Here is a 26514-nt window from a genome sequence, read left to right as displayed (position 1 = left end):
AGAAAACAACAAAATCATTAAATTAAATGAAAGTGTAAAATTGTGTATGATGTACTTCTTTCTTAAAATTATTTAAAATTGATGGCATTTATATTATGTTTTTTCATAAAATATTTATTCTATTCATAATAATGCATTTTGAAACACCTGTGAATCAAAGCTTCCGTGTGTCTAACATGCTATACAAAGAGCAATATTTTCTAAGAAATCCATCAATACAAACAATCAGTTGACAATTCCATCTTTTATTTTTATTTTATTATCATATCATAATTCGATCTCATTTATTTTTATTTTATTACCATATCATATCACTTAGTGAGATATTTAAATTAAACAATGATTAGTTTATTATCACTATATAATCAGGAATGGATCTAGAGACGGAGGAGTAAAGGCCCACTCCCTTTTCTCTTAAAACTTTTCATCTATATACATATAAATTTTTAAGTTAATTAGTATAAAATTAATTTTGTATTTGATTATTATAGTAATGATTAATATTAATGAGTATAAATTGAGTGAAATTAATTTTATTTATTATTTTATTTGTAATGATTAAAATAATAACTAGTATAAAATTGTGTGTTTGTTGTTATTATAATAATAATAACTAAGGTTATCATCATTTAATATAAAAATTAGTTTTAATTTTCTGTGTAAAAATAATAATTTTATAAAAAAATATTATCTATTAAAAGTTAAATATTTTAAAAATTATAAAGGAAAAAAAATTCATTTCCCCTTTATAAGGTTTCTGAATCTGCCACGGTCGATCTATTACATATATATCACTAGTGTCTCTTCTATTTCTTTATGTGTACATGTAAACAATCCCTGCGGTGTGAAGGAACATTTTCCTGATACAAAACGAGTTCCACAATGTCATGAACACATTCATATGGAAATTTCAGTTTGTTTCAAAGCCTGAACATTAGTGACTAGGGAAAGTACAAGGCAACAAGAAGACATCAACAAACTTTCTATATATTGACTTTCCCTTACAACAGGAATATTGTTATTATATATCCAACCTTATTGTCATTGATCTTTCACAGCCAACATGACCAAAACAAACAGTAATGGATAGCTTATTGTTGTGAGCACCCAATTCACAATCAATTGGGACATGAAAGACACCTTGTGTTCATCTACTTGCCAAGCAACCGCAGCACCAGCACTTTGTATTCCTTTAAAGAACCCACTGTACCTGTAAAAGTTGCAGACAATAATAGTTTTGTTTTCCAATTTTCCAAGCACAATCAACATAATTAATAATTAACTACCTCTTTTCATTAACCAAATATGCTAGAAATTAGAAAATAAAGCACACAGAAGAAAGAATGAAGCAACTAAGATCAGTTGATGACTACATGCACAACCTCTACTTGGAGGAGATCTTATGTTCGCTAATAATATGATCAAAATAGTGTATATAAATGAAAGATAACTTTAGTTTCATTAATTATAGCTAGCTTCTAAGATTAAGCAAGGCGTAAATCCAAATTATTCTAAAATGGTTTCAGAACTTATACATCTTAATAGTTGTTATTTGGTCTATCATGTCGTCATCATTTGTTATCGATCACATCACATGAAAATGTTCAATTCGCAGTATGAAGGAAATGTTTTGAAAATTCTATGTGATGTGATTAAAATATGTATAAGTGAAGGATAACGCGTGGATTAATTTACCTGCTAAGAATCTGAGAATCATCAGCCAGGGCTCCAATAACCCAATAGACCAAGCTTTGGAACATGGCATCTAGCAACCCAAAACTAAAGTACAAGACAAAAGGCCCAGCAAAGTGAGACCCTGACTGCTCAAAATCCAATTTTTCAGGCAAATCATTGGAAGAATACCTAAGCTGATTAACAAGTCCACCCCCCCAAATCACAGTCCCAAGAACACCAACCACTATAACCCCAACCATTCCCCTAACTCTTCTCCTCTTAAAACTAAAATCCATAATATAACCAATCCCAACCGAGCCTAGCATCTGAGCCCCCCAGTAGAACACACTGTTCAACCCTCTAGTCCTCAAATTGAACAGAGCCCCATTCACATCATTGAACTGGTAAGGGTAAAAACAATTGCTGGACCAAGCTGCTGGAACCATAAGAAGCACCTTCCAATTGGAAAACAACTTGAGAACCTCCACACACTCGGTGGAAACATCGGTGTAAAACATGTTGGTGCACCTGCTACCATCATCACGAACAACCTTGCATGCAGGCAAGATGGCTAATGACAAAAGGGTCCCCAGTGACATGAAGCACATGAAGCCTATGTAGGTTCCATCGTTGACTGAAGCAGCCTCACTACGATGGTAGTTCAAGATGAAAGGAATCAAACCACCAATGACTCCACCCATGTTGAAGATACTCCAAAAAATAGATATGTAAGTGCCTTTCGTTGGTAATCAAAGAGGAATAGAGATCATAGGCATAAGTCAAACAGAGAGAATAAGTCTTTGGAGATAACATATTAATTGATTATAAGATGATAAAATAAATTACAGATACTTCTCTCTATAAATCAAGTGTAATTGCTATGTCACTGTAAAACCCCATTTCCAATTTTATACTAATAAACACTATTATTGATATTGGTTGTTTGTCAATTTCAGTTCAAAAATTTCTATACAAAAATTTGTTGCTAGTATTTTTATGTGTATCTACATATCTTTCTATATCTAGATGGATATAGATAGGATAAGACTAAATTTATTCATCATTTGATCATTACATACAATCCTATTAAGACATTGTATAAGTTTTATAACGTTAACCAATAGTTTTTGTAAAATCAAACATAGTTATCATATGTTAATTTGTGATTGGATGGCACTGAAAAACTATTTTACACTATCACTATGTATACTATTTATTCTTATAGATCTTATGGTTATTTAACAAACTAACTAATCATATACTCTGGTTAATACCTTTTCTATTGGTTGGAGGGTAAGATGTCATTATTGCACCTTGTGCAGCCCACAAGAGGCCTGCTCCTACGCCGAGGAGAGCGCCGGCGAGAATGACGAAGGCTTGGTGGTGGTGGTGATTGTAGTAGAGGAAGGAGGATGTGTAGAGGACATAGGAGGAACAACCTGCGAGAAGGGTGAGGTGGGGTCCGAGGATGTTGTAGATGCCGCCGCCGAGGATGCCGAATATGGCGAAGGTGGTGTAGAGGGCAGTGAGGGAGTTGTTGGAGGCAGTGTGGTCCACTTGGCCTCCACCACCCATTCCTGAGAGGGCGTTGAACATGCCGGGGCAACAAAAGCAGATCACACCAATGAGAATCACTTGAACTAGTGGTGAGTTGTACCTGAAAAAGGGTGAAGGTGAATTTTTTGTTGTGGTTTCAGGTAGTTGGACTTGTGTGCCTGATTCTTCATCTCCATTGGAAACCATTTAGAAAATTGGAGGAGTTGAATTTGGTGGTGTGGCTATGTATTTGGTATGTGGTGTTCTGTGTAATTGTGTGAGAGAAAATTGGAGTTGAAGATAAAATCAGAAATGGTATAGGGAATAAGCAAAAGATATAAAAGGTTAAAAGAAAATCCTAGAAAAATAAGGCATGCCTTGCCTTGCCCATACTTGGCATGATCATAAGCTGCATGATTTCCTTCTCTGATGCAGACAATATTCCATTGCACATATTCCAGTCTTGAACACAGGATTCGACCTCAGTAAGTCCTATCACAAGCTGTCATGGAATCCAATTCTTTTTTTGTACTAACCATATGTGTTCTATGTGAAAGCCGGAAAGACAATTTTGTTCCAATGGAATAAAATAAAATTATTATGAAGAACAAAACTTTAATTTAGGAATATACTTTTAAGACTTGATCTTTAGACAATTGGTTAAATTGAAACAATTCTATAACAATGCAATTGTAACCTTAATTAATGGCCAATGTCCATGAAGAATATACCCCATAATTCTACTAGGACAAAGTACTTGAACCCCAGCTCTTGACATATCTCACTGACGAAAAAACTCTTCAATGATGATGCAAAGGGAAATTTATTTTATAGGAATCCAAGACACGTACAGACAGTTTTATAATAACTTATATATACACTTTACTCAACCAATTAGATTAGACTCCCTCGTTACTTATTTCTCTTATTACATATTTATTAATGGAAACAAGTGGGCATCATTATCGGTGTTAGATTTCTTTCTACTAAATAGCATAATTGTCATGTAATTTTCATTATTCGTGTTAGATTTCTTCTACTAAATAACATAATTTTCTTGTAAAACATTTGGGAGAACACTTGCTCTTTTTTTAAAAAAAAAAATACACTCGCTCTAACTAATATATATATTAGTTTTGGACTATTATTTTTATCCTGAAATTGTCACTCGTAATTTTAGTTCCTAAAAATTCTGAAAAAAGTCCCTAAAACTGTGATTTTGAACTCATTATAATTCCTCCCTTGAGTGTGTTATAGTTTCGTTAGGGACTATGAAGATGGTGAGTTATACAATTTAAGGACTGTAATGATAGTAATTAAGTTGTACATGTGAGGAACTAATTACAATTTCAATTTTAAGGATTTATTTAACATTTTCCTAATATCAACTACAATTATATATGATAGTGAAGTTTCATGAGAAATTAGTCTCATTGATTAATTCAGTAGGCCTCTTGAATGACAAGTAATGAATCTTTAGGTACATCAATATGACAATGTTAGATAAGGATGTATATTCTTCTTGTTCATCAACATTATTATAATATCAGGTAACTCCATCATATATTTAATGCTGTTAAGATATGTTTTCAAATGAGCTAAATGTCTTTTCAATATAATCACATCTCTTTTTGGAAAACTATTGAGTGTTCCCGTTTTTTGTTGCATTCTCAAGTCCATAAACTTTTGAAGTTGTGTTTCTATAGTATACCAATTCGTTAACATATCACCGAGCCATTTTTTATTAACATAATGACATCGAGTTCTTATTGCAGCAAGTGCTATTGAATCATTGCTTCTTTTTTTGTACCAACAATTAAGAATTTTTTTCCCCTCACTTGCTACATCAAAAACTAAATCACAAGCATCTGATAAAAACTGAATAGTTCTAATAAGATTTGTAATATGAATACCCTTACGCTTTGCAGATATATAAGGTGACATTTTATGATTCTATTTTCTAGTACCGTGGCCAAAATGAACTCCTACTTCCATCATCTCTTCCAAGATTATGTTCCAATATCTTTTTGTCATTTATATTTATCCCCACACTTTTCTTTCATTTCAAAATCGAAATTCTATAAATTTTTTGAAATGAAAGAAAGAGACCTGGTATACTAAAATAGAAATAAATAAGTGTTCTAAAGGAACCTTCTCTTCTACTGAAGATTGGCCTTTGACAACTGATCGGGCCATTTTTTCTATTAAATATTTAATATGATTATTCTCTTTATTATCTTTCTTTTATTATACAAAATAAAATGACCGAAGATGAATCCGCTCTTAAGAATCATTATTTTAGGAATTATTAAATATTAGATTGTTGTGATGTATCACATAAATTCTTTGAAATAAAAAAAAGTATTCTTTGTGGTGAAACCAAATATCTCTCATTTCGGCCTCAAATAAATTAATTTTTTTGTTTCCGAGGTCATCTTGTTATATTGCATTTGTTTTGAACGGTGCATTATTCTTTTGAATCCAGTACCAATAGGTATCATTCTCCCTAAAACAACGTTTTCTTTCAGATCTTTTAACCAATATATGTGCCCCCGGAGAGCGGCTTTTGATAAAACTCTAGCCGTTTCTTGAAAACTTGCTTCATATATGAAACTTTGAGTATTTAGAGATGTTTTTGTTATCCCCAATAATAGAACTCGATAGCAAATTGCATCTTCTAAGGAACGCCCTGCTCATTCGGCTCGCAACAATCCAATTATTTCACCGGGCAAAAAAACATTAGACATTCCATCTTCGGAAACCAATACTTTTGATGTTATTTGATGCACAATAATTCTATATGTCTATTATGAATGTGAAGTCCCTGGGATCGATAAATTTTTTGAATTTTATTAACCAAAAAAATATGACTTTGCACTATTGTTAGCTCATCACCAATCAAGAATCCCCAAGGAATGCCAAGAATTTTTGTTATACACCCATTCCAAGTATCAACTCTCTTTTCTAGGTTCATCGATATTGGATCAATCAAACGAACTTCTAATACATGTTCTACTTTTGGAAGACCTTGTGTTATATCACCCGATCTTGGTTTTTCAAGGATAAATGTAACTAATATATCTCCTTCAAAAATTATTTTCCCATAATGGTCATGAACTGTTGCTCCAGGAGTCGCCAAATAAGGGTTAGCCAATCTTATTCCTACATAATCCATTTGAACAATAAGAATTTGACCCGATTTTAAGTGTGGTGCATTTTTCGTTTGAACTATAGATACATTTTTGCAAATAAATTGACCAAGACTCATTATTGTAAACGTTTTTTCATAATAATTATGGTGGAGAAAATGTCAATTCAAATAGAATGGATTTAAAATGATGTTACTACAGGTTTATAAATTATCTCGTTTTCGTCCCGGAAATAATATTTGAATACTTGAAAAGTTTTTTTTAATTTGTCAAGTTGCCAATTTTTAATTATTGAGATCTGATTATGAGTTGTTAAATGATAAAAATAAAAATTGGCAACTTGAGGGGCTATTCCTAAAGGACCTAACAACTTTTTAATTGGAATCACAACATCTCTTTGAATTTGATTAATTCCCTCTTTTATTTGATTGTAATATTTTGCATGGTTGAATGATCATATTTGAAAACAATTCGATCTCGATAATAATTTGGACCTACAAATAGGGATCCTTACAAGAATTGTCTTGTATGGGGTCTCGCAGATGGAGATTTTTTTCCCACGGATGAGGATAAATATTCTCCCGTGGGCACAGCGGGGACGGGGACATGGATCACACCCCCGCCCAAGGAAATTACACAATTATCTTTATATTAATTGTTATTTTATATTTTAAATATTGCATGATTGTTGAAAATATTGTAAAAAAATACATTTGTAGGTCAAACTATTTGTATTGTTATTGAATAATGTGTTTGTATTATTTCAAATTAAACTAGCTGTCCATGTTTATTTATTTGAGTTTAACATTATATCGATTATTTGAATTTGAATATTATGTTGGTAAAATTTTTTAAGTCTTTTTTAAATTTACTTGTATTAGAATTTAAAAATAATTTTTTTTTTAATTTTGGGACTGGCGGAGGCTGGGATAGTGGAAAAAAATCTTCCAAACAGAAGGTTGGGGGGGGGGGGGTGGGTGGTCCGCCGCGTTTCTTTCTATTGTCCCAAATTCTGGGAAGGACTCCCGTCCTTGTCCTGACTAAGTGCTTAATCCACAAGTTCAAGAATTTAAAGTAACAATTCCAAAATATAATTTTTCCTATTTGTAATATGATCTCACACTCGTTTTTTTTTCACGAATATCTTAAATTAAAACTTCGAGCAACATAATTTTTGTTGGTAAAATAGACACAAAAATTCTCCATTACCATGTGAATATAGTGAATGGTTTAGGGTAAAAAAAAGGCAAAAACTAGGAACTCAAAACCAAGAGTGACAAGCAATAAAATAGCGATGAAGAGACCATGACAAAAAAAACCTCGAGCAAGTAGTTGAGCATGATCGATTAGAAAGCCTATCATTAGCCAAGAATACAAAACCTTGTGTGCAAAGAACTAAGCAAGTATTATCTATCTATTCTATCTATATATATAAAAAAGCAAGTAGTTGAGCATGATTCTGTAACAAAAATGAGAAAAAGGAACCAAATGTAGGCACATGATACCATGTTAGGAAATTTGGTTTAACGCCTTCTTCCATTCTGATTTCCTTCGTAAATAAAAATAGAATATATCACAACTATTAATTATTAACAAATATTATAATTATGTACAATACTGTATAAATTAAGAATTCTAAATAAGTATAATTGATGAGTTGTATCTTATTCCCAGTTAATACAAAATATAATAAGAAATAGATCACAACATTTTTTTTTGACTGAAAAATAAATCACAACATATTATTCCCTTATTAACACAAAGTACATCTTGTTTATAATCCATAAGAATAATATGTTTTTTTTCACCCTAAAATCTTACTATCGTCTTTTTTCTTCACAAAATTAGGAAATTAAAACATTTTCCTGTCTTTTGTCTATTTTTTTAAAAATCTAATTAGTATTAAAAAAATGATTTATCACTTCTTTTTTTTTATTCCCAAAACTGGTTACGTTAACCAACCAACCAACCAACCACTGTTGTTGTAATCCACGAAGCTCCAACTGTTGTGTTGCTTCCTCTGCTCCTCGTGTCAGCAACAACAACACCGTGCAATCTTCAGAACCCAATTGCCAGAAGAGTTACCCATAACATAAAAATGCTATCTTTCGCCATAACCACTCATGCTTTCCCCGTTATTGCCATTAACAAATGGAAGCAGAGACATATGCAAAGGCAAATGCAAAGGGTGTCACTTTCAGCTTCCATTCACCATGACAGCTTGAGAGTGCTCGAATGGGACAAGCTTTGCGACTTGGTCGCTTCCTTCGCCACCACTTCCTTGGGCCGTCAAGCCCTCAAGGTCCCTTTTTTTCTGCCTTTTCTCATTGTAATTTGTATAAAGGAATGAATTAAATGATATATTATGTTTGATAAGATGATGTAAAATAGAACTGCCATAGAATGTGTTTTATTTTGTCCCGTTTAAGTGTGTGTTTGGTTTGGCGTAGGGCAACTGATTCCGAGTCTAGAATTGATTTTGAATACATTTTCACTTGGTTTCATGTTGGAGAAGAATTCAGAATTGATTCCAGGTTCAGAGTTGATTATGGATTGAAGCAAATTTAAGTAGCTTCTGTGTTAGATTAAAAATTTTGTACTGAATTTTACTCCTAACATAATTTTATAATAAAACATCCAAACATAAACCACATCATTTCAAAATCAATTTTAACAAAAATCAGTTCCATTTAAAATCAATTTTGCCAACGTCCATCCAAACACACACTAAGACCTTCTATGTGTTCGGGTGAAAGTTTGCAAAATTGATTTTGGAGTGAAGCAATTTATGTTTGGGTGTTTTAATCATAAAAGTTAAATAGATAACTTGGTAAATGCAAAAGGCATCTAAAGTTGCTTCAGTTCAAAATCAACTTTGAACTCATGATCAATTCTCCAATGTGGGACCAAACATGTGAACATTTACCTAAAATCACGTTAGATGATATTTCAACGTGATTTTGGATGATACAACGTGAAACCAAACACTTAAAGTTGGAAAGAATTGGATTTTGATAAAGTTGATTATGCATTTGAAATGTGATTAAATTAACCTCAGTACCATTTTACATTGACTTGTGTGCAGTGTTAGAAAATAATTTCCGGTGTAAAACAAATAGGCTATCTAAATAATGAAATTATATCTTTATTGTATTTTACTCCATTTTGTTTCATTCAATTACATTCCACTCATTGTTACTCTTTTATTTATGTAAACATGGTCTTATTACATATTATGTTTTGGGATGTTCATGTGACAGGATCAGCTATGGTCTCTTAATCAAACTTTTGAGGAAAGTCTTAAACTTCTCGAGGAAACCAATGCTGCCGTTGAAATGAACAAGCATGGCACTCTCAGATTGCACTTGGGGCACCTTGATGCTATGCTGGTCAGAAATTAGTCTGTAAAAGATAGTTCTTTTTATTATAATATCTGACAATTGAATGCAAGACAGTTTTTCATGTTTCTGTTTTATTTCCTACCTAGTTGCTGATTCAAGGTTCTTGTAGGTCAAAACCGCCATTCAACATGCCCGGAGAAGTATACCAGTGAGTGGTTATGAGGCACGGGCCATTGTGGCTCTTCTGCAGTGTGCTGAGATCGTGCAGGGTGATCTCAAGGCTGTAATTAAGGAAGACAAAGATTGGCATAATCGTTTCATGCCTCTTACAGAAGTGGTAAATGGTGAAATAAGATTTTGAATATGCCATTTCCTATAATTAATATTACTATGTTTCTGACTTTTTTTACCCACCTAAACATGCTTGTAGATAATGGAGTTTGTCATCAATAGATCTTTAATTAAAGCGATAGAGCAAGTGGTTGATGAAGATGGCTCTATTAAGGACTCTGCGGCATGTTTCATATCTCATTCAAGTTTCCTTTTTCTAACTCTGCATATTGTGACAGTGATTAGCTGCTCATTTTATTTGGCTTGAGATGGCATGTCTTGTATCTTAAGTTTTCATTCTTCAGTACATAGCATTCAGTGAGAGAGAATACTTCAGAGATGTATCTCTCCTTTCTTGCTGCCATACAGCTGACTGTCAGTTTCTTTTGTTCTCTTTTTGCAAACACATGTATAACATAAAATACATTCTTCTTACAGAGTCCAGCCCTTAAGCAGGCACGGCAACAAGTTCAAGTGATTGAGAGAAAGGTAATTCCTGTTTATTTTACTATATTTCATACTGTTGGTTCAGGAGATACTGGCTGCATCAGAGATGTATGGAGTTTTAATGGCTTATTATAGTTTAGTTTACAGCAACCAATCTAGTCAATGTCATTTGAAAGTTTGACAAAGAAATTAGACAAAAAACAGATATATTCCTGGCTATCTCATTGACATTCACATCTTTCATGAGTATTCTAAAGGGGTGTCTCAAGATTAGGATAATAGGACTCAGTCACAATAGTTGTTGGCATAAGCTGAAAACAATCTACCTAAGGTTTAGGCTAAACCCCATAATAAGTTTGCTGAAGCCATGGTGTAATTAATAAATTGGCTCAAAATGGCCAGAGGGTCAAAACTGTAACCGTATCATTCAATCCTATGCTGATAAATAAAATTTATTTCTTTAGGGCTCTGTTATTGTTTGTTACAGACAAGTCCCTGTTGGAATATTTTCGTAGTGCATGCTAAATATCATGGTTTTTTTTTTCCTTTTGTAGTTATATTTGTTTATTTATTATTATTTTACAATGAATTCTATCATACACTAAATATGTAAGATGCTAGATTAGTAAATACTCTCTGCCTTATATTTTGACTTAGTCGGTGGCTCCTATGGTTATCTATTTGGTCAGACATACTATATAAGTTGTTAGTTTAATTTAAAAAAGTTCATTGTATACATTCCATTATTTAGGATTATTTGTTTCCTATGTTCAGGTACAACAGTTAATAGAGAGCATAATCAGGAATGAAAAGAGTGAAACATCAACCCTTGTAAGATTCACTAGACTCTAGAAGTATTTCTTTTCCTCCTGCACGTTTCTTTCTCTATTGATTTTGTGATAATTCGAACAGGAAGTGAATAACATTGATGGCAGGTGGTGTGTAAGAGTAGATTCTGGACAGAAGACCAGTTTTAAGGGTCTATTGTTGTCCAGGTGCCTAAAATTTGTCAACATAGCTTTGCTTATTCATTGTTCATGAATAATGTTTGTCAATAAAGCTAGTAGGTAGGCATAAAATTCCTTTCCTTAAGGATGGTATTTGTTGGCAGTGGATCCGGAGTTGGAAGTACTATAGAGCCACTTTCTGCTGTTCCTTTAAATGATGAGTTGCAGCGAGCAAGAAGTTTGGTGGTAAAGGCTGAAGCAGATGTGCTTTTGGCATTAACCAAAAAGGTTACAACCATGATCTGATAAACATTCTTCTGGTCATGTTCTTTTCTTCTCTTACGATGTCATAATTCATGTGCAGATGCAGCTGGACCTTGATGATATTGAGAAGACATTGAACAGTTTGGTTGAACTAGATGTGGTAAATACCCTGTAATGTTTTTGAAGAGAAGTGGATCACCATTTCTTGTTTCATCTCTCTGTATTCCTCCCTGTGTACTTGTTCCCCTGTGAGATTTTCTTTTGTTGCCTTTCAAGGAGTTTGCTTACTGGTTTTCCTTTCAATGGTCATCTTCTTGAGAGTTTGCTTATTTCTCATTTCGTGAATAAAAACTCATTCACAATTTTTTATTGAGAGTTGTAGTTTAATCAACTGAGGTAACTAGCTGTAGCTCCACAAAATTGAAATATGCATCACTGGTTGATTAAAAAAATCCCAACTTCATTAAGTCATGGCGATATAAGTCAAAGGAAAAAGTCTCCCACAAAGGGTCTGGGTTGCTGTTTTCCTCTCCCTAGTTACACTTTACATTAAATCATTTGAGTAAATAAGGTAAGTTGATAAGCATAATTGAATTCAGCAAGTGTATTACAATATCTGACAGGTAAATTACCTATATTGAATTTGAACAAAAATTATGCATCTGGTCCACTTTTTATTGCATCATCAAAAGAGCTAAAATGGAATTGACTATGCATATAATTACCCTTGAAATGATCTTTTGCTACCATATAAAACATAAACCATGGTATTGGTGTAAATTTGGGATTTAGTTCCCTATAGAACTATTAGAGTATATGTAAATAACTGTAAAAACAGTTTGCTAGGGCTGTTAGCTTTTGCTAACAGCACTACACTTGTATCAGGATGTTAGTTTACTTACTGAATTCTGTTATTCAGTTATCCTGTTATAACAGAATTCTGTTATTCTGTTTTGTGCTTAGGCTGAGGGTCTAGAGGTCTATAAATACCTCTTTTGTAACTAACTTTGTAACTAAGTTTCAGACTCAATAATATCAGTATCATTTCTCAATATTTTTCTCTCTTTCTCTGTTCTCTAAATCTAAAATGGTATATAGAGCCAATTTTTCGTGAAAGCTCTTCTCTTCAATTTTTCCAGTTTCTTCTTTCACATCCATGGCTTTCGCGTCTCAAGGTTTTGCTTCGCACTCTTTTCCGACCTCCATAGCTGAGAAGCTAGATGATTCCAACTCCCTACACTGGCGACAACATGTTGAACTAGTAATCAAATCACACAAACTGCAACGTTTTGTGGTCAATCCGATTGTTCCGCCTCGATATCTCACGGGAGAGGATCAAATTTCCGATCACGTCAATCCAGAGTACGAGGCCTGGGAAGTTCAGGACCAAGCGCTCCTCGTTTGGCTCCAATCCACTCTTTCGAAGTCTGTTCTCTCACATGTTTTAGACTCGAATCACTCATATCAGGTGTGGGAGAAGATTCACAAGCATTTCAGTCTTCACACCAAATCGAGAGCGCGCCAGCTGCGAACTGCGATGCGTGCAGTTTGGCTTGAAGGAAAATCAATGGATGAATATCTCCATAAGATTAAAGGCTATGTCGATGAACTTGCGGTGTTGGTGTTCTGATTTGCCATGAGGAGTACGTTGATGCAATTCTAGAAGGTCTCCCTTCTGATTATGTGCCAGTTATCTCAGTGATCGAAAGCAAGAAATGAACTCCATCCATTGCTAAGATTGAAGCTCTGCTTTAAGTTCACGAGACTCGTCTTGTTCTTTACAACAGAGACACTCAATTGCTCACTTCTCCATCCTTGAATTATACTCAAGGTTGTTCGCATTCAAGTTCATATAAATTTGGTGATTCTATTGGCTCTAGAGGGGTGTATGGTCGAGGTATCGGTGGTCGTGGTGCCTTTTCTAATCGCGATGGTGGCCACAGTGGTCCCGACAGGGGTCATGGTGGTGGTAGATTTGCCAACTTCCAATGCCAAATCTGCCTCAAATCTAGACATACTGCTAATGTATGTGTATGTCATTTTCGAACTGACATGAGCTTTCAGCCTCATGAGTCACTTACTTTTTTGATCCTACTACACTCCAACCAATTCCTTATTCATCTGGTTTGAGCAGATCTTCAAACACTTGGGTTAATCCTAATCCCAAGCCTGCTGCTCAGCCAACCAATCAACCTAGTGCTATGCTTACAAACTCAGCTTCTCATGACAATGATCAAGCTAGTTCAACCTGGATTCTAGATTCTGGAGGTAGCTTCCATGTGACTGGTGAATCACAGCATATCAAACAATTTGCACACTTTGATGGACCTGACCAAATCTTTATAGGAAATGGTGAAGATTTGCGTATTTCTAGTACTGGTTCCTCATCCTTATAGGAAATCTTTATAGGAACTACTTGTGTGGTGTACATCTATTGCTGTTCTGTGTGTACTACCCTCTACATAAGCAAAAAACCTTGTCTAATATTGCTTGACCACTGATTAAAGTGGATTGTGAAATCCTTCTCAAAGTGTCTAAGCCAAGTCCAGACTACAAAAATAGCATCTTCAAAAAGCCGATTAGCGTCAAATTTTGCATTTGCAACCAGAATTCTGTTTCTGAGCTTCCAAATAGATCATGTTACCGCCAACCACCAATACCTCCATCGCTTAGCCCTTATTCCTTCGATCTTGATAGAAATGTGCTGGAGGAAGTGCTGTTTCGGGCTGAAAGGGAAAACACCTTTTATATTCATCCATGACATCGATTCCCACCAAATTGGTTGGATTTTGATACAGTGGATAAATAGGTGAGATTCGTCCTCCTTATGACTCTCATATTACTTTCAAACTTAATAAGCTATTGCATGTTCCTTCAATTTCCAAAAATCTATTTAGTGTGAGTTAGTTTGCTAGGGATAACTCTGTTTTCTTTGAGTTTCATCCTCACTTTTGTCTTTTGAAATCACAGGCGACCAATAAAGTACTCCTTCAGGGTTTGTAGGTGTTGATGGTCTTTATTCATTCCATAACATCAGATTTCAAGATCACTCTCCTCAGCTGTTGTCAACTTCCACTTCTACTTCAATCACATCTCCTACTGTTAATAAAAGTTTTGTTGTAGCTTCTAGTTTTGTAAATTCACCTTCTAGCACTATTAGTCTATGGCATGCTAGGCTAGGCCATCCCAATAGTCATGTACTGAAGTTAGTTTTCAATCAGTATAATATTTCACCATCTAATAAATGTTTTCATACTTTTGTGCTTCTTGTTGCATGGGAAAATCTCACAGGCCGTTATTTCATTCTTCTACTTCTTTTACTCTCCTCTAGAACTTATCTTTACATATTTTTGGGGGCCATCTCATTTAACTTTCTATTCTGGCTTCAAGTACTATGTATCCTTCATTGATGCTTTTTCCAGATATACTTGGATATTTCCTATTGAAACCAAAGTTGAAACTACATCTGTTTTTCAAGATTTTAAATCTTTAGTTGAATTGCAGCTTAATACCAAAATTAAAAGTGTTCAATCTGATTGGGGGTGCATATATCACACACATCATCAAAATGGTGTGGTTGAGAGAAAACACAAACACGGTTGATCTAGGTCTCACTTTGTTACATCATGCAGCTTTACCTCTACAATTTTGGGACTATGCCTTTACTACTGCTGTCTACCTAATTAATAGACTGCTTACTGCATCTCTAAACTTTGTTATTCCCTTTGTCACTCTTTTCAACAAAGATCCTGACTTCCATTTCCTTAAAACCTTTGGTTGTGCCTGTTTTCCTATGTTAAGACCTTATCATACTCATAAACTCAATTTTCATTCTCAGGAATACGTGTTCTTGGGGTACTCCTCATCTCATAAAGACTATAACTGTCTGTCTTCAACTGGCAAAATTTATATTTCTAAGGATGTGCTGTTTAATGAGCTAAGATTTCCTTATTTGGACCTATTTCCTTCATCTTCTAGCCCAGTACAAAACATTACCTCCTATTTCAGTCTTAACCCTGATCTGTCTCCTCCTTGTGTAACTCCTACACCTTCACTTTCACAACTGCCTTCCTCTCACTCACTTTCTGCTCCCTCTGTTCCTCCTAGCTTTGCTTCTGTCTCAAATCAACCTTCATCTAAGTCTACTTCATCTCGCACTCAGTCATCCAATACAGAGTCTCATAATGAATCTATACCTGCTCCAACTTCAGTTCCTACTAATACTCATCCTATGCAAACTAGATCCAAGTCTGGAATTCATAATCCTAGACTGCATCCTTCGCTGTTTCTTACTCATTTTGAACCTAAAAATGTCAAACAGATCCTAGAAAATTCAGATTGGTTTGCAGCTATGCAAGAGGAGTATAATAATGCTTTACTAAAAAACAGAACTTGGGACTTAGTTCCCTTACCTGCTAATAGACAAGCTATTGGGTGCAAATGGATTTTCAGAGTAAAAGAAAATGCTGATGGTTCCATTAATAAGTTTAAAGCCAGATTAGTTGCTAAGGGTTTTCATCAGATTCATAGTTTTGATTTTCATGAAACATTCTCTCCTATGGTAAAGCCTATTGCAATTCTTGTTGCTCTCACTCTTGCTCTCTCTCAAGGATGGGAGTTATTTCAGCTTGATGTTAACAATGCTTTTCTTAATGGGTTGCTAGAGGAATCTGTTTTTATGACTCAGCCTCTAAGCTTTGAGGTTGGAGATAAATCCCTGGTCTGTGTAAGCTTAATAGGGCTCTCTATGGCCTGAAACAAGCTCCAAGGCAATGGTTTGAAAGGTTAAATCTACACTGCATCAGCTTGGGTCTGTGGGAAGCAAATGTGATTCTTCTTTGTTCATCTACACATATCTAAAGCATACTGTATATCTTTTAGTTTATGTGGATGACATCATCATTACAGGTAGTTCTGTCTCTCTTATTCAGCAACTAACTTTCCAAACTAAATACTGCCTTCTCTCTTAAGCAGCTGGGTCACTTGGATTATTTTTTGGGACTGGAGATAAAATACCTTCCTAACAACTCTATACTAATGACTCAAAGCAAATATGTTCGTGATTTACTTCATAAAACTCAAATGGCTGAGGCACATTCTATTTCTTCTCCCATGGTTTCCAACTGAAAACTGTCCAAATATGGTGCTGATCTATTTCATGACCCAACACTCTACAGATCAGTAGTGGGTGCTCTGCAGTATGCTACTCTTACTAGGCCTGAAATCAGTTTTGGTGTTAACAAAGCCTGTCAATATATGGCTAGTCCTCTGGATTCTCATTGGGCAGTGGTTAAAAGGATCTTGAGATGTCTCAAGGATACCTTGTCTCATGGTTTACTTCTTCAGCCTGCTTCCATGATGAAACCTTTGGCTCTTTATGCTTTTTGTGATGCTGATTGGGCATCGGATGTAGATGATAGGCTTTCCACTTCAGGGGATGCCATCTTTCTTGGCTCCAACTTGATATCTTGGTGGTCTCGCAAGCAGAAAGTCACAGCTAGGTCCAGCCAGTACTGAAGCTGAATATCACAGCTTGGCTCAAACCTCTACTGAATTAACTTGGATTCAAGCTCTTTTAACAGAATTACACATTTCCTTCAATACTCCTGTTCTTTATTGTGATAATCAAAGTGCTGTATCCATTGCTCATAATCCAGTGTTCCACGGTCGCACGAAACACATGGAAATTGATGTCTTGTTTGTGAGGGAGAAGGTTCTGACCAAACAACTTTCAGTCTTGCATATTCCATCTTTGGATCAGTGGGCAGATGTTTTAACCAAATCACTTTCTTCAGCAAGATTTCAGGTTCTAAGGGACAAACTCAATGTGAAGATTTTTTCCTATGAAAAATCTTCCCCTTGAGTTTGAGGGGGTATTAGAGTATATGTAAACAACTGTAAAAACAGTTTGCAAGGGCTGTTAGCTTTTGTTAACAACACTACACTTGTACCAGGATGTTAGTTTACTAACTGAATTCTGTTCAGTTATCCTGTTATAATAGAATTCTGTTATTCTGTTTTGTGCTTAGGCTGAAGGCCTAGAGATCTATAAATACCTCTTTTGTAACTGACTTTGTAACTAAGTTTCAGACTCAATAATATCAGTATCATTTCTCAATATTTTTCTCTCTTTCTCTGTTCTCTAAATCTAAAAAGAACCCACTTAGTTGCTTACAAATTAAAGAACTTGCTTTGGTAGGTGACCTCTGTTAACAGTTTATATTTGACATCATGCTAATCTTGCTTTGTGCAAAAGATGGTCAGTAATGTGGTTCCTATTATGCAGATCAATGCTCGTGCTACTTATGGTCTGTCATTTGGAGGGTCAAGTCCTCATATATTTCTGCCAGATAGGAGTAGCTCTTCTACTGCAGAAGCATTCTTACCAAGGAGCGAAAATCTCTATGGACCATTACCCAGCAAAAGGGAATGGACGCTATATCTTCTAAAAGCTTATCATCCTTTATTGCTCCAGAGACATAAGGAGAAATTGCGGAAGGCCAAAAAGAATGTCAATCTTGCTACTTCAGTTAAGTCACAGATGACATGTGTTGAATTTGAAGGTGGAGGACGAGGAATAAAAAGAAAATGATCTAGAGAATGAAACGCCTTTCTTATTCAAAAGAAAGTAGTGCATAGTTTCTGCATTGCATTCATATATGTAGACTCTTATAGACTTAGTCGAGACTATTCCGTAGGATTATAAGTGATGCAACCCTTAGACACTAATACCATGAACACTAAATTCATTTAAACATGAGATACATGAAAAACTATTTCTAAGTACATTAAGTTCCATTGTTTTGAACAACACAAAACTACTGTTTTCTTTCACTATTAATTTGTACCCCCTATTTTCTGCTTTATTTGGGGATGGATAGGAGAGTGTTTCTTTTCCTGGGTTGGGAATCTTTGAAAAAAAAAGGCTTCTGCGGTGATTGTCCGTAATACTGTGCCCTTTTCAATCAAGAGATACTTAAAGAATAAAGCCTCCTGATTGTTGCTTATACCGACCCATTACTTCCCTTTACCTCTTATTTTCTTCCCATGGGAAAACATCAGGAGAAAACTGGACAAAAAGAATATATCATAAAGGGGAGAAACATAACTTGGGGGATTAGAAAGTTGGGTTAGGGTTCTTTCATTGAAACCACCGTATATCATATTTTATTTTATTTAAGGCTTTTCTTTACTACTGCTTATCATGCATTTGGTGATCATTCATGATAAAACACTTCTGGTATTCAGGATGCTGCACTGGACAATGCTCCGCCAGTACCTGTTGATTTTTTGGTATCTCAGAAAACTCGTGTTATAGTTATAACTGGCCCTAATACTGGTGGTAAAACCATATGTTTGAAGACCGTAGGATTGGCTGCTATGATGGCAAAATCAGGTGTGCTCATTGTTTCAACCACCCCCCACCCTGTTTAGAATTATTATATGCACCTAAACATAATAATAAAATGATTGTTGTAGGATGTAGGCTCACAAAGGCCTTGAACTCTGACTTTGAGTCTAATGTTGGTAACCAGTGAAATGTAAATGACTAATATTTATTCCCCAGATTGAAGGGGAGGGGTTCAGAAATCAATCATTTCAATTTTTTATGTTATGCATGCAATTTTGGGATTCTTAGTTAACTCTGGGAATATCTTATTTTATAATTTCCTTTTTTCTTTTCCTTTCTATATAATGTATCTCTGCACACATGAAATAATACAGAGATGAAATAATTGTCTTTATAATCTCCTCAGAGTAACTTATTCTTGACAATTGAATCTTCATTTAATTTCTTAGACTACCATTGTTATTCATGAATAAGCTATGCAGGGTTGGTTAGTGAAGCCATATATTTGCATCAAATAATTTTTCTGCTAACTCTGTTAAAATACTTGAATTTATATGCTCTGAACCTGTAATGTTGCAGGTCTCTATGTTCTTGCTTCTGAATCTGCGCAAATTCCTTGGTTTGATTCTGTTTTTGCTGACATTGGTGATGAGCAGTCCTTATCACAATCTTTGTCTACGTTCTCTGGCCACTTGAAGCAGATAAGTGTAAGGAATAATGGTTTGATTGTGTAGAATGTAAATGCTGAAGACACCTTTCAATTTCTTTTGTTGCTTTTCTATATATTTTATACCTCGATGCATGATAGGGTTATGATGAAAATAGTGTTGTTAAATAGCATCCATGGTGGAATGGCGTGACAGATTTTTTTGCCAACCACCATAGGCAATTTGTGAAGGGAAACCCACCATGGTGGCACCATAAGGCACAATGGTGTGTTTATATGGCGGAATTTTGGCCTTTGCCATCTGCTCATGAAATTTAGTAACTAGCAAACGTTTCAGTTTGGTTTTATCAGTACATTTTAGATGTTGATTTTTTTAGGTTATGGTTAAGAGTGACATAGTTTTCCTTTATTATTTTTATAATATAAAAGAAATTCTTATTTCTTCTTTTAATTTTATCTTGCAGAATATTAAATCACAGTCAACAAGCCAGTCGCTAGTGCTACTAGATGAGGCATGTATCTTATGAGTTTAATTAACAGTTTGAACATGTAATGTCATATATGTGTGTGGCGGTCTAACGGATAGTACTTTGTTTGAAATTGTTAGGTTGGTGCAGGAACAAACCCCCTTGAAGGAGCAGCACTAGGAATGGCATTATTGGAATCTTTTGCACAAGACAGTTGTTTGTTGACTATGGCTACAACTCATCATGGTGAATTGAAAACACTAAAATACAGGTACTCATTGATGAAGACAACTTTTCTAAAAAGAAAAAAAAAACTTTCATTTATTATGTACTACGTGAAACTATCTTCCCTTGTAAAATAGAAAAAGAAAAAAAGAAATTAAGAAATAGAATGGAAATGATTTAAATTCAATTTTGTTTATAGTCTAATTGGCATGTACCCATGTTTTTTTCAAGGGCACAAATACCTAAATTTGATCCATTGTCACTGCAACTTTTACACTATCAAGCATCAACAAATAAGAAATTCCACATCATTAAAGTAACTAAGGTCACTAGTAATAAAAGTTTTTAAACAAGTAGCACCTTTATAGTTCACTGATAATTTTAAACTTTGTACGGATGGATCAAAATTAAATTAAATCCATTGTTCTGATGTTTAATTTATATGTATCTTTTCTCTTAATTCATTAAAAATATATTATCCTTTTTGCTATTCTCTTATGAAAAGTACAAAACTGCAGCCCCTACTTTTGCTTTGACATTTCTGAGTTTTATTCATGAGCAGTGATGAGGCCTTTGAAAATGCATGTATGGAGTTTGATGAAGTGAATTTGAAGCCAACATACAAGGTTCTTTGGGGTGTACCAGGTAAGCACTCTTAGACTGCTGAATAATAAAAATTTATACAATTTTCTTGATGCCTTTTTCACTTGCTTTCAAATACCCTGTTTTATTCTTTGATTTGTCTCCTTCCTTTGTGTGTATCTGTGCTCATCTGAAGCATCTACAAGCTAGAGATAAATCTTGGAATATTACAATCCCAAAAAGATGGTTCAGTATGAAGTGCTAAGCCTAAAAAGCAACTCCTTTTTAAGGTTACAATGGCTGGGGATATCATGTTCACATGGAATTATACATTTACATTTTTGCATTGCAAATTATAGTCCTTCTAACTGAAATAAAATAAAGTCAGTGCATGGCATACCATAAGAAGGTACCATTCATTTGCTGGTAAAAAAATTTATTGCAATATTTTCGTACAAAATCTAGTCATAATAGGTGGGTTGTGACAGTTATTATTTTTGTTCCTCTTATCCAAACAAAAGTATAAATTTATTTTGAGTCTATAGAAATCACAATTATCTGATTGTTTCTCAATCTGAATTTAGGACATGAACGAGGGGAGGGATTCTATGGCAATGTTATCAAAACTGAACTGGTTGTTGTTATGATGAAGGCACCAGTTCCTAATTCAACAGTAAATGAAGCAATAAACTAACATGAATTCATAAGAAATCAAGTTAGGTTAGATTTTAAATTAACTTAAAAGGACCATATTGTATGCCTTACAAGGAAAAAAAATCAATAGCTAGAGTTGAATTGAGAAATAAATGTAACTTAAGTAAATATCATTAGTAAAAAAATACATATTAATTTTAAATACTCTTTATATTATAAAGAATTTGCCCAGCAAATAACAATTGTTAGTGGAGCAATGGTAAAAAACATGGTCAAAAGTCAAAACGTCTCCAATCCTGAAAGACCAAGGTTCAATACTCAATGGAAGAAATTTAGTGTTTTTGGTGAAATAAAGCTTGAAGTGATCATCAATTATACCATGAGTGGTTCATATAGTTCTGAACGGCTTGCATCTGGTTTAGTGATTCGATTGATAGTTTTTAAACTAAAGTTTTAATTTCTCATCAATTAACTTATGACCACTGTAAAATTCAGGATGGTTTGCACCTAGTTAGTTCAGCAGTTCAGTGATCGGTTTTTAAACTGATGATTTGAGAGACTGGACCAAACCAGCTGATGGACCAGTATCTGGTTTAACCAATCCTGACCAGTTTTTTTTAGCTATGTTCGCCGTATATTCTGTGAGAAGCATTGTATTAAATTTTAGGTTCTTAACAGGAAATTGCATATCTCACGGATCATTTTAAATGATATTCAGATTTAGTAGACACTTAATGTATATACTCAAAAAGAGATTTTAATTGTAGGCCGCTCAAATGCAATAAATATAGCCGAGAGGTTGGGACTACCATCTGTTGTTGTAGATACTGCTCGTATGTTATATGGTTCTGCTAGTGCAGAGATAGATGAGGTATGCATACTTTGTAATATATCTTCATTGTATTTATTATTTGTTAATGGTGGTGTACGATGTCGTTAGAACATGATTTGTATTTATATTATTGTTTCAAACTTTAATTAATGAATAGACCATTGATTTTATGCTTTGACTAAAGTGGATATTTTAAATAAATTGACAATACATTTGTGGTATAGTTTTTCAAAGATATCATATAAAAGTTGGAATTATACAGGGCTCTGCCCCTCCATCTATTTTGCACCTAATAATCAAATCTAAATCTTTTCTATGCATTACAAATATTTCAATTTTTTCAACATGGTTTATTTTTCATGTAGGTTATAACTGATATGGAAAGGTTAAAACAAGAATACCAAGAACTATTGGATGAAGCACGTCATTATCTGAGGTGAGACACTTTGCTTTAAAAAAGTTAAATTCATTGCATGCTTTTTCCCCGTTATATTTGCATTTCGCATACAATTTAAGGAGAGGTCATTTCATGATGATAATATAGGCATTTATTTCTAAATCAAACAGATAATGGAGTAAGTTCATTCAATTGTTAATGCATTCAAGGAAAAATGGACCATGTAATCATATTTGCATATTGCTCTTTATTCTTGATAGTTAGTATTTTACAAGGCTTCTATCCGTGTTTTACAAGGAAAAATGGACCACGTCATTCAATTTTTTGTTATAAAATTTGCCAACACGGCTTAAACTAGAAAATAACTAAAGCACGTCATTTATCAGAGCATTGAACCAACCATATATTTAGTGACAAATTAATGATTAGTAATAAATACAAGAGTTTGTGCTGTATATTACTCAGATAATCAATTCCATGTATAAATTTTGAAAAGATAATCCAAATAAACTAACTCAGATTCTTGTAGTAGGGTCTATCCATATTGCAAGAATGAGGAAGGTGGGGGAAAGAAATTTTAATGTCATCTTCCAATTACTTGTAGTATGATGACTTATTGTGCAAAAATTCTTTATAATTGACATAATTTTCTTAATTGTCTCATGCCACCCGATACTGCAGTTCTCCTTTTTCTTGGCTGGTAATAATTAATTATTGCAGATAATTATTAATAAGATCCACCATACTTTGGAGCATCTGTAAATTTTTTATTGGGATTTCTTTTGCTTTTGTAGGCACTCCAGAGGACTTTACAATAGTCTATTGAACACCAGAAGGAAGATCATAGAATATAGTACTAATCTAAGATTTAAGAAGATGAGAGATGTGTCCGAGGCTGCAGCGATGGCAAGATCCATCCTTCACAAGAAAGTGAGGGAATTGGATGCATCAGCTAAGCAACCTTCACAGAATAATAAAACCATTAGCAGCTCTAATTTATCAGCAACCAACAAAAGCCAAACTGTTGCAGAGAACAAAGAACCCACTATTGCTGATAAAAGTGCATCTTCTGTTAAAGTTTTTAATCGATCAAGATCAGGTATATGCAAAGATAATGAAACATGAGGGAAATAAAAGGAAACCAAACAGTGTTGAGATAATATGCTTTCGTGTTCAATTTCTTGCATGTGGATTAAGTGTACAGCTCTACTTTTTTTTTTGCTTAAATATATTTTTAATCCCTAATAAATACCCAATTTTTGGGTTTGTTCCCTAAAAAAATTTTGCTTTGCGTTGAGTCCCTAATAAAATAACACTTTTCTTTTTTATCCTTAATATTTTGTTTTAATCCCTAATGAATTAGAGAATTTTGTGTTTACTTCTTAATAAATTAGCAAATTTTGTTTTAGTCTGTATTAATAACAAATGAGAAATACTTATCATGGAGCAAACACAAAATTTGCTAATTTATTAGGGGCTAAAAATAAGTGTCAAGGAACAAAAACAAAATTGATGTTTTATTAGAGGCTCATTGTTTATTAGGGAGCAAATGCAAAATAGGATATTTATTAGGGATCAAAAATATATTTTAGCCTTTTTTTTTACCTGGTGATAGCATAGTGCACGTGAAAGTTGTGCTGTCTAGTCTTGTAACTAGGAATAATATCGTAGGAATATTGATGCAGTTGTCATTCACCTTATTGATGTTGCAGATAAATCTGGGCCTCCCAAGGTTGGTGATATGGTACATGTCTCTTCCCTCGGGAAACAGGTGACTGTTTTAAAAGTGGATTCATCCAAAGGAGAAATTGTAGTTCAAGCTGGAAACATGAAGTTGAAGCTGAAACTAACTGACATTCAAAGATCATAGAAGCGGGGGAATCATGGCCATGGTTAGAAATGTGTAAGTGTTCTCTTTGTGCACAAGACCTTATGTTGTGCCTTTTTTCCAACTGCAGAATGTAATAATAAACCCAGCACTAAATGAAAATCCATATTTTCATAGAAATTGTGAAGCATCAAGTTTCAAGAATTAAAAGTTGATTATATATATTATGTTTGATTTCAGTTTAAAACCAATTGGCCAGTGAAGTTGTCCAACAAATATATAAGCTGCACCCTGAGAATTGAGACAGACAATATGAAACTTCCTAACATATTACAAGTCAGCGAATTGTATTATCTATTGTGCACCTAGTTATAGATGGTCCTTCCTTCATCTCTGTGATGAACCGACAATCCCAAATGCTTAAGTTGTTAAGTGAAGAAACATGAATAGTTTTATATTTAATCTCTAATGTGCTCCCTCACATGAGAGCCCGTTGGGATTAAAGCATGGATAATGCACAAGCCCACCTATCTTGTACTAAAATTTAACTTTTTTAATATATTTTTTTAACTAGAATTTTGATAGTATGTCATCGACCATTTATCCCCAAAAGATTAAGTTGATAGATGAAGACATATGAATGATTTTATATTACATCTCTAACGTCCCTTACCCTCTGGAACTTCAAAATATCTTTCTAACTTATTTGTTTGCCCTTGAAAAGGAAAAATGTGCATTGAAACTGCTATCATATGATAATGACGTAAGATAAAGCAAAGGTGGGGGGCACTTTCAGCTTCAGAAACTAAAGTTCCTAGATTTCTCCGGATGTGTCAAGAACTACAGTTTTGCAATGTCATCAGCAATACAAATAGTTGGCGTGCTAGTTGTGCAAGGTACATTTTTCTTGGTGATGCGTATAAAATTACCTGTAATGCAATTTAAGCAACTCAAACTGTTAGCAAATTGAAATAAAGAAACATTACCCTTTTATTGCCTTTGTCTCCATGTCAGAATAAATTAAAACTGCCAAAAAAAAGAGAAGAAAACAAGCCATTCAGTTAAAGAAAGTTATGGGCAAGTGGTGGTGCTTGCTTAGTGGAAAGAACAATGACAGGTATTCATAGAAAACAAAAAAGGTTTATGTATTCTTCCCTTTGTTTCTTTTCACTTTATATAGAAATGAACCCTCCTTTGAGAATTTGTTAGGTGCCCTTTTGTTTTTGGTACACTATGTCATATGATCATATGATTACTTAATTGTGCTAATTTGTTTGTATTATCTATTTTTAGGCCTTTTGACACTGTTGGAGGTGAATGGACTGCACCCTCTTCAAGAATATACTAACGGATTCCTATGATGTCCTAGGATTCCTTTAATTAAGAAAACACCTTCCACCCCCTAAAAATCAATTAATGAAAAGGGAGCTTAGTGTGACGTAGAAAGACTATGACACTGAGTGTGGTAAAAGACAATACAACTAGTTTTTTGTATAAAACTTGTTTACTTTTTTTTTTTTTCCTAACACTTTTGTATAGTGTGTTTGGTCGTGCATAAAAAATGTATGAGACATACATCTAGTGTGTTTGGTGTAGCATTCACTTGTTACGTTTTCACATTAATCTTCCACATCAAAGCAAAGGCTACTCTTTGTGACTTTTCATATTCACGTAAATTATGCACGTCCTATGGTTTTTAACAAAGAACCTAACATGACCGATCACTTTGGAAGCAATCCGGTGTAATTTCTACATTTTTTAAGTGTTTGTTTCCCCGTTTTATTATTTTTTTTATTCGTAGAAATTGAACACATAGTACCAAG

At 34.1% G+C, this 26514-nt stretch overlaps 2 protein-coding genes and 1 pseudogene across 3 annotated transcripts; 1 reads left to right on the top strand and 2 right to left on the bottom strand.

Moving 5' to 3' along the window:
• Nucleotides 1-902: 902 nt before the first annotated feature.
• On the bottom strand, nucleotides 903-3953 carry LOC100780390 (UNC93-like protein 1). The gene is made up of 4 exons (XM_041008297.1): nucleotides 3604-3953; nucleotides 2949-3475; nucleotides 1696-2410; nucleotides 903-1210 (listed from the first exon to the last, which is right to left on the bottom strand). Exons 2-4 carry the CDS (start codon nucleotides 3415-3417, stop codon nucleotides 1042-1044), a joined length of 1353 nt encoding a protein of 450 aa, XP_040864231.1. The 5' UTR covers nucleotides 3418-3475; nucleotides 3604-3953; the 3' UTR covers nucleotides 903-1041.
• Nucleotides 3954-4624: 671 nt separating this feature from the next.
• On the bottom strand, nucleotides 4625-5384 carry LOC121174297 (30S ribosomal protein S2, chloroplastic-like; annotated as a pseudogene).
• A 2936-nt stretch (nucleotides 5385-8320) lies between these two features.
• On the top strand, nucleotides 8321-26293 carry LOC100791225 (endonuclease MutS2). 2 transcript variants are annotated; one of them, XM_014769079.2, is made up of 22 exons: nucleotides 8321-8661; nucleotides 9620-9748; nucleotides 9870-10037; nucleotides 10131-10214; nucleotides 10469-10519; nucleotides 11252-11308; nucleotides 11390-11472; nucleotides 11589-11712; nucleotides 11789-11848; nucleotides 17975-18217; nucleotides 18937-19084; nucleotides 19619-19746; nucleotides 20171-20218; nucleotides 20314-20444; nucleotides 20961-21043; nucleotides 22402-22505; nucleotides 22832-22902; nucleotides 23658-23962; nucleotides 24576-24766; nucleotides 25416-25587; nucleotides 25706-25808; nucleotides 25985-26293. In XM_014769079.2, the coding sequence occupies exons 1-19, from the start codon at nucleotides 8458-8460 to the stop codon at nucleotides 24731-24733; spliced, it is 2379 nt and encodes a 792-aa protein (XP_014624565.1). In that variant the 5' UTR covers nucleotides 8321-8457; the 3' UTR covers nucleotides 24734-24766; nucleotides 25416-25587; nucleotides 25706-25808; nucleotides 25985-26293. The 2 variants fall into 2 exon arrangements, with proteins under 2 accessions (XP_014624565.1, XP_006575389.1); XM_006575326.3 differs by lacking the exons at nucleotides 23658-23962; nucleotides 25416-25587; nucleotides 25706-25808; nucleotides 25985-26293 and having other exon boundaries at nucleotides 24576-24710.
• Nucleotides 26294-26514: the final 221 nt, after the last annotated feature.

The sequence above is a fragment of the Glycine max genome, chromosome 2 (genome assembly GCF_000004515.6).
Source record: "Glycine max cultivar Williams 82 chromosome 2, Glycine_max_v4.0, whole genome shotgun sequence".
In the NCBI taxonomy this organism is placed as follows: Eukaryota; Viridiplantae; Streptophyta; class Magnoliopsida; order Fabales; family Fabaceae; genus Glycine; species Glycine max.
This window is presented reverse-complemented; position numbering and strand designations above follow the sequence as displayed.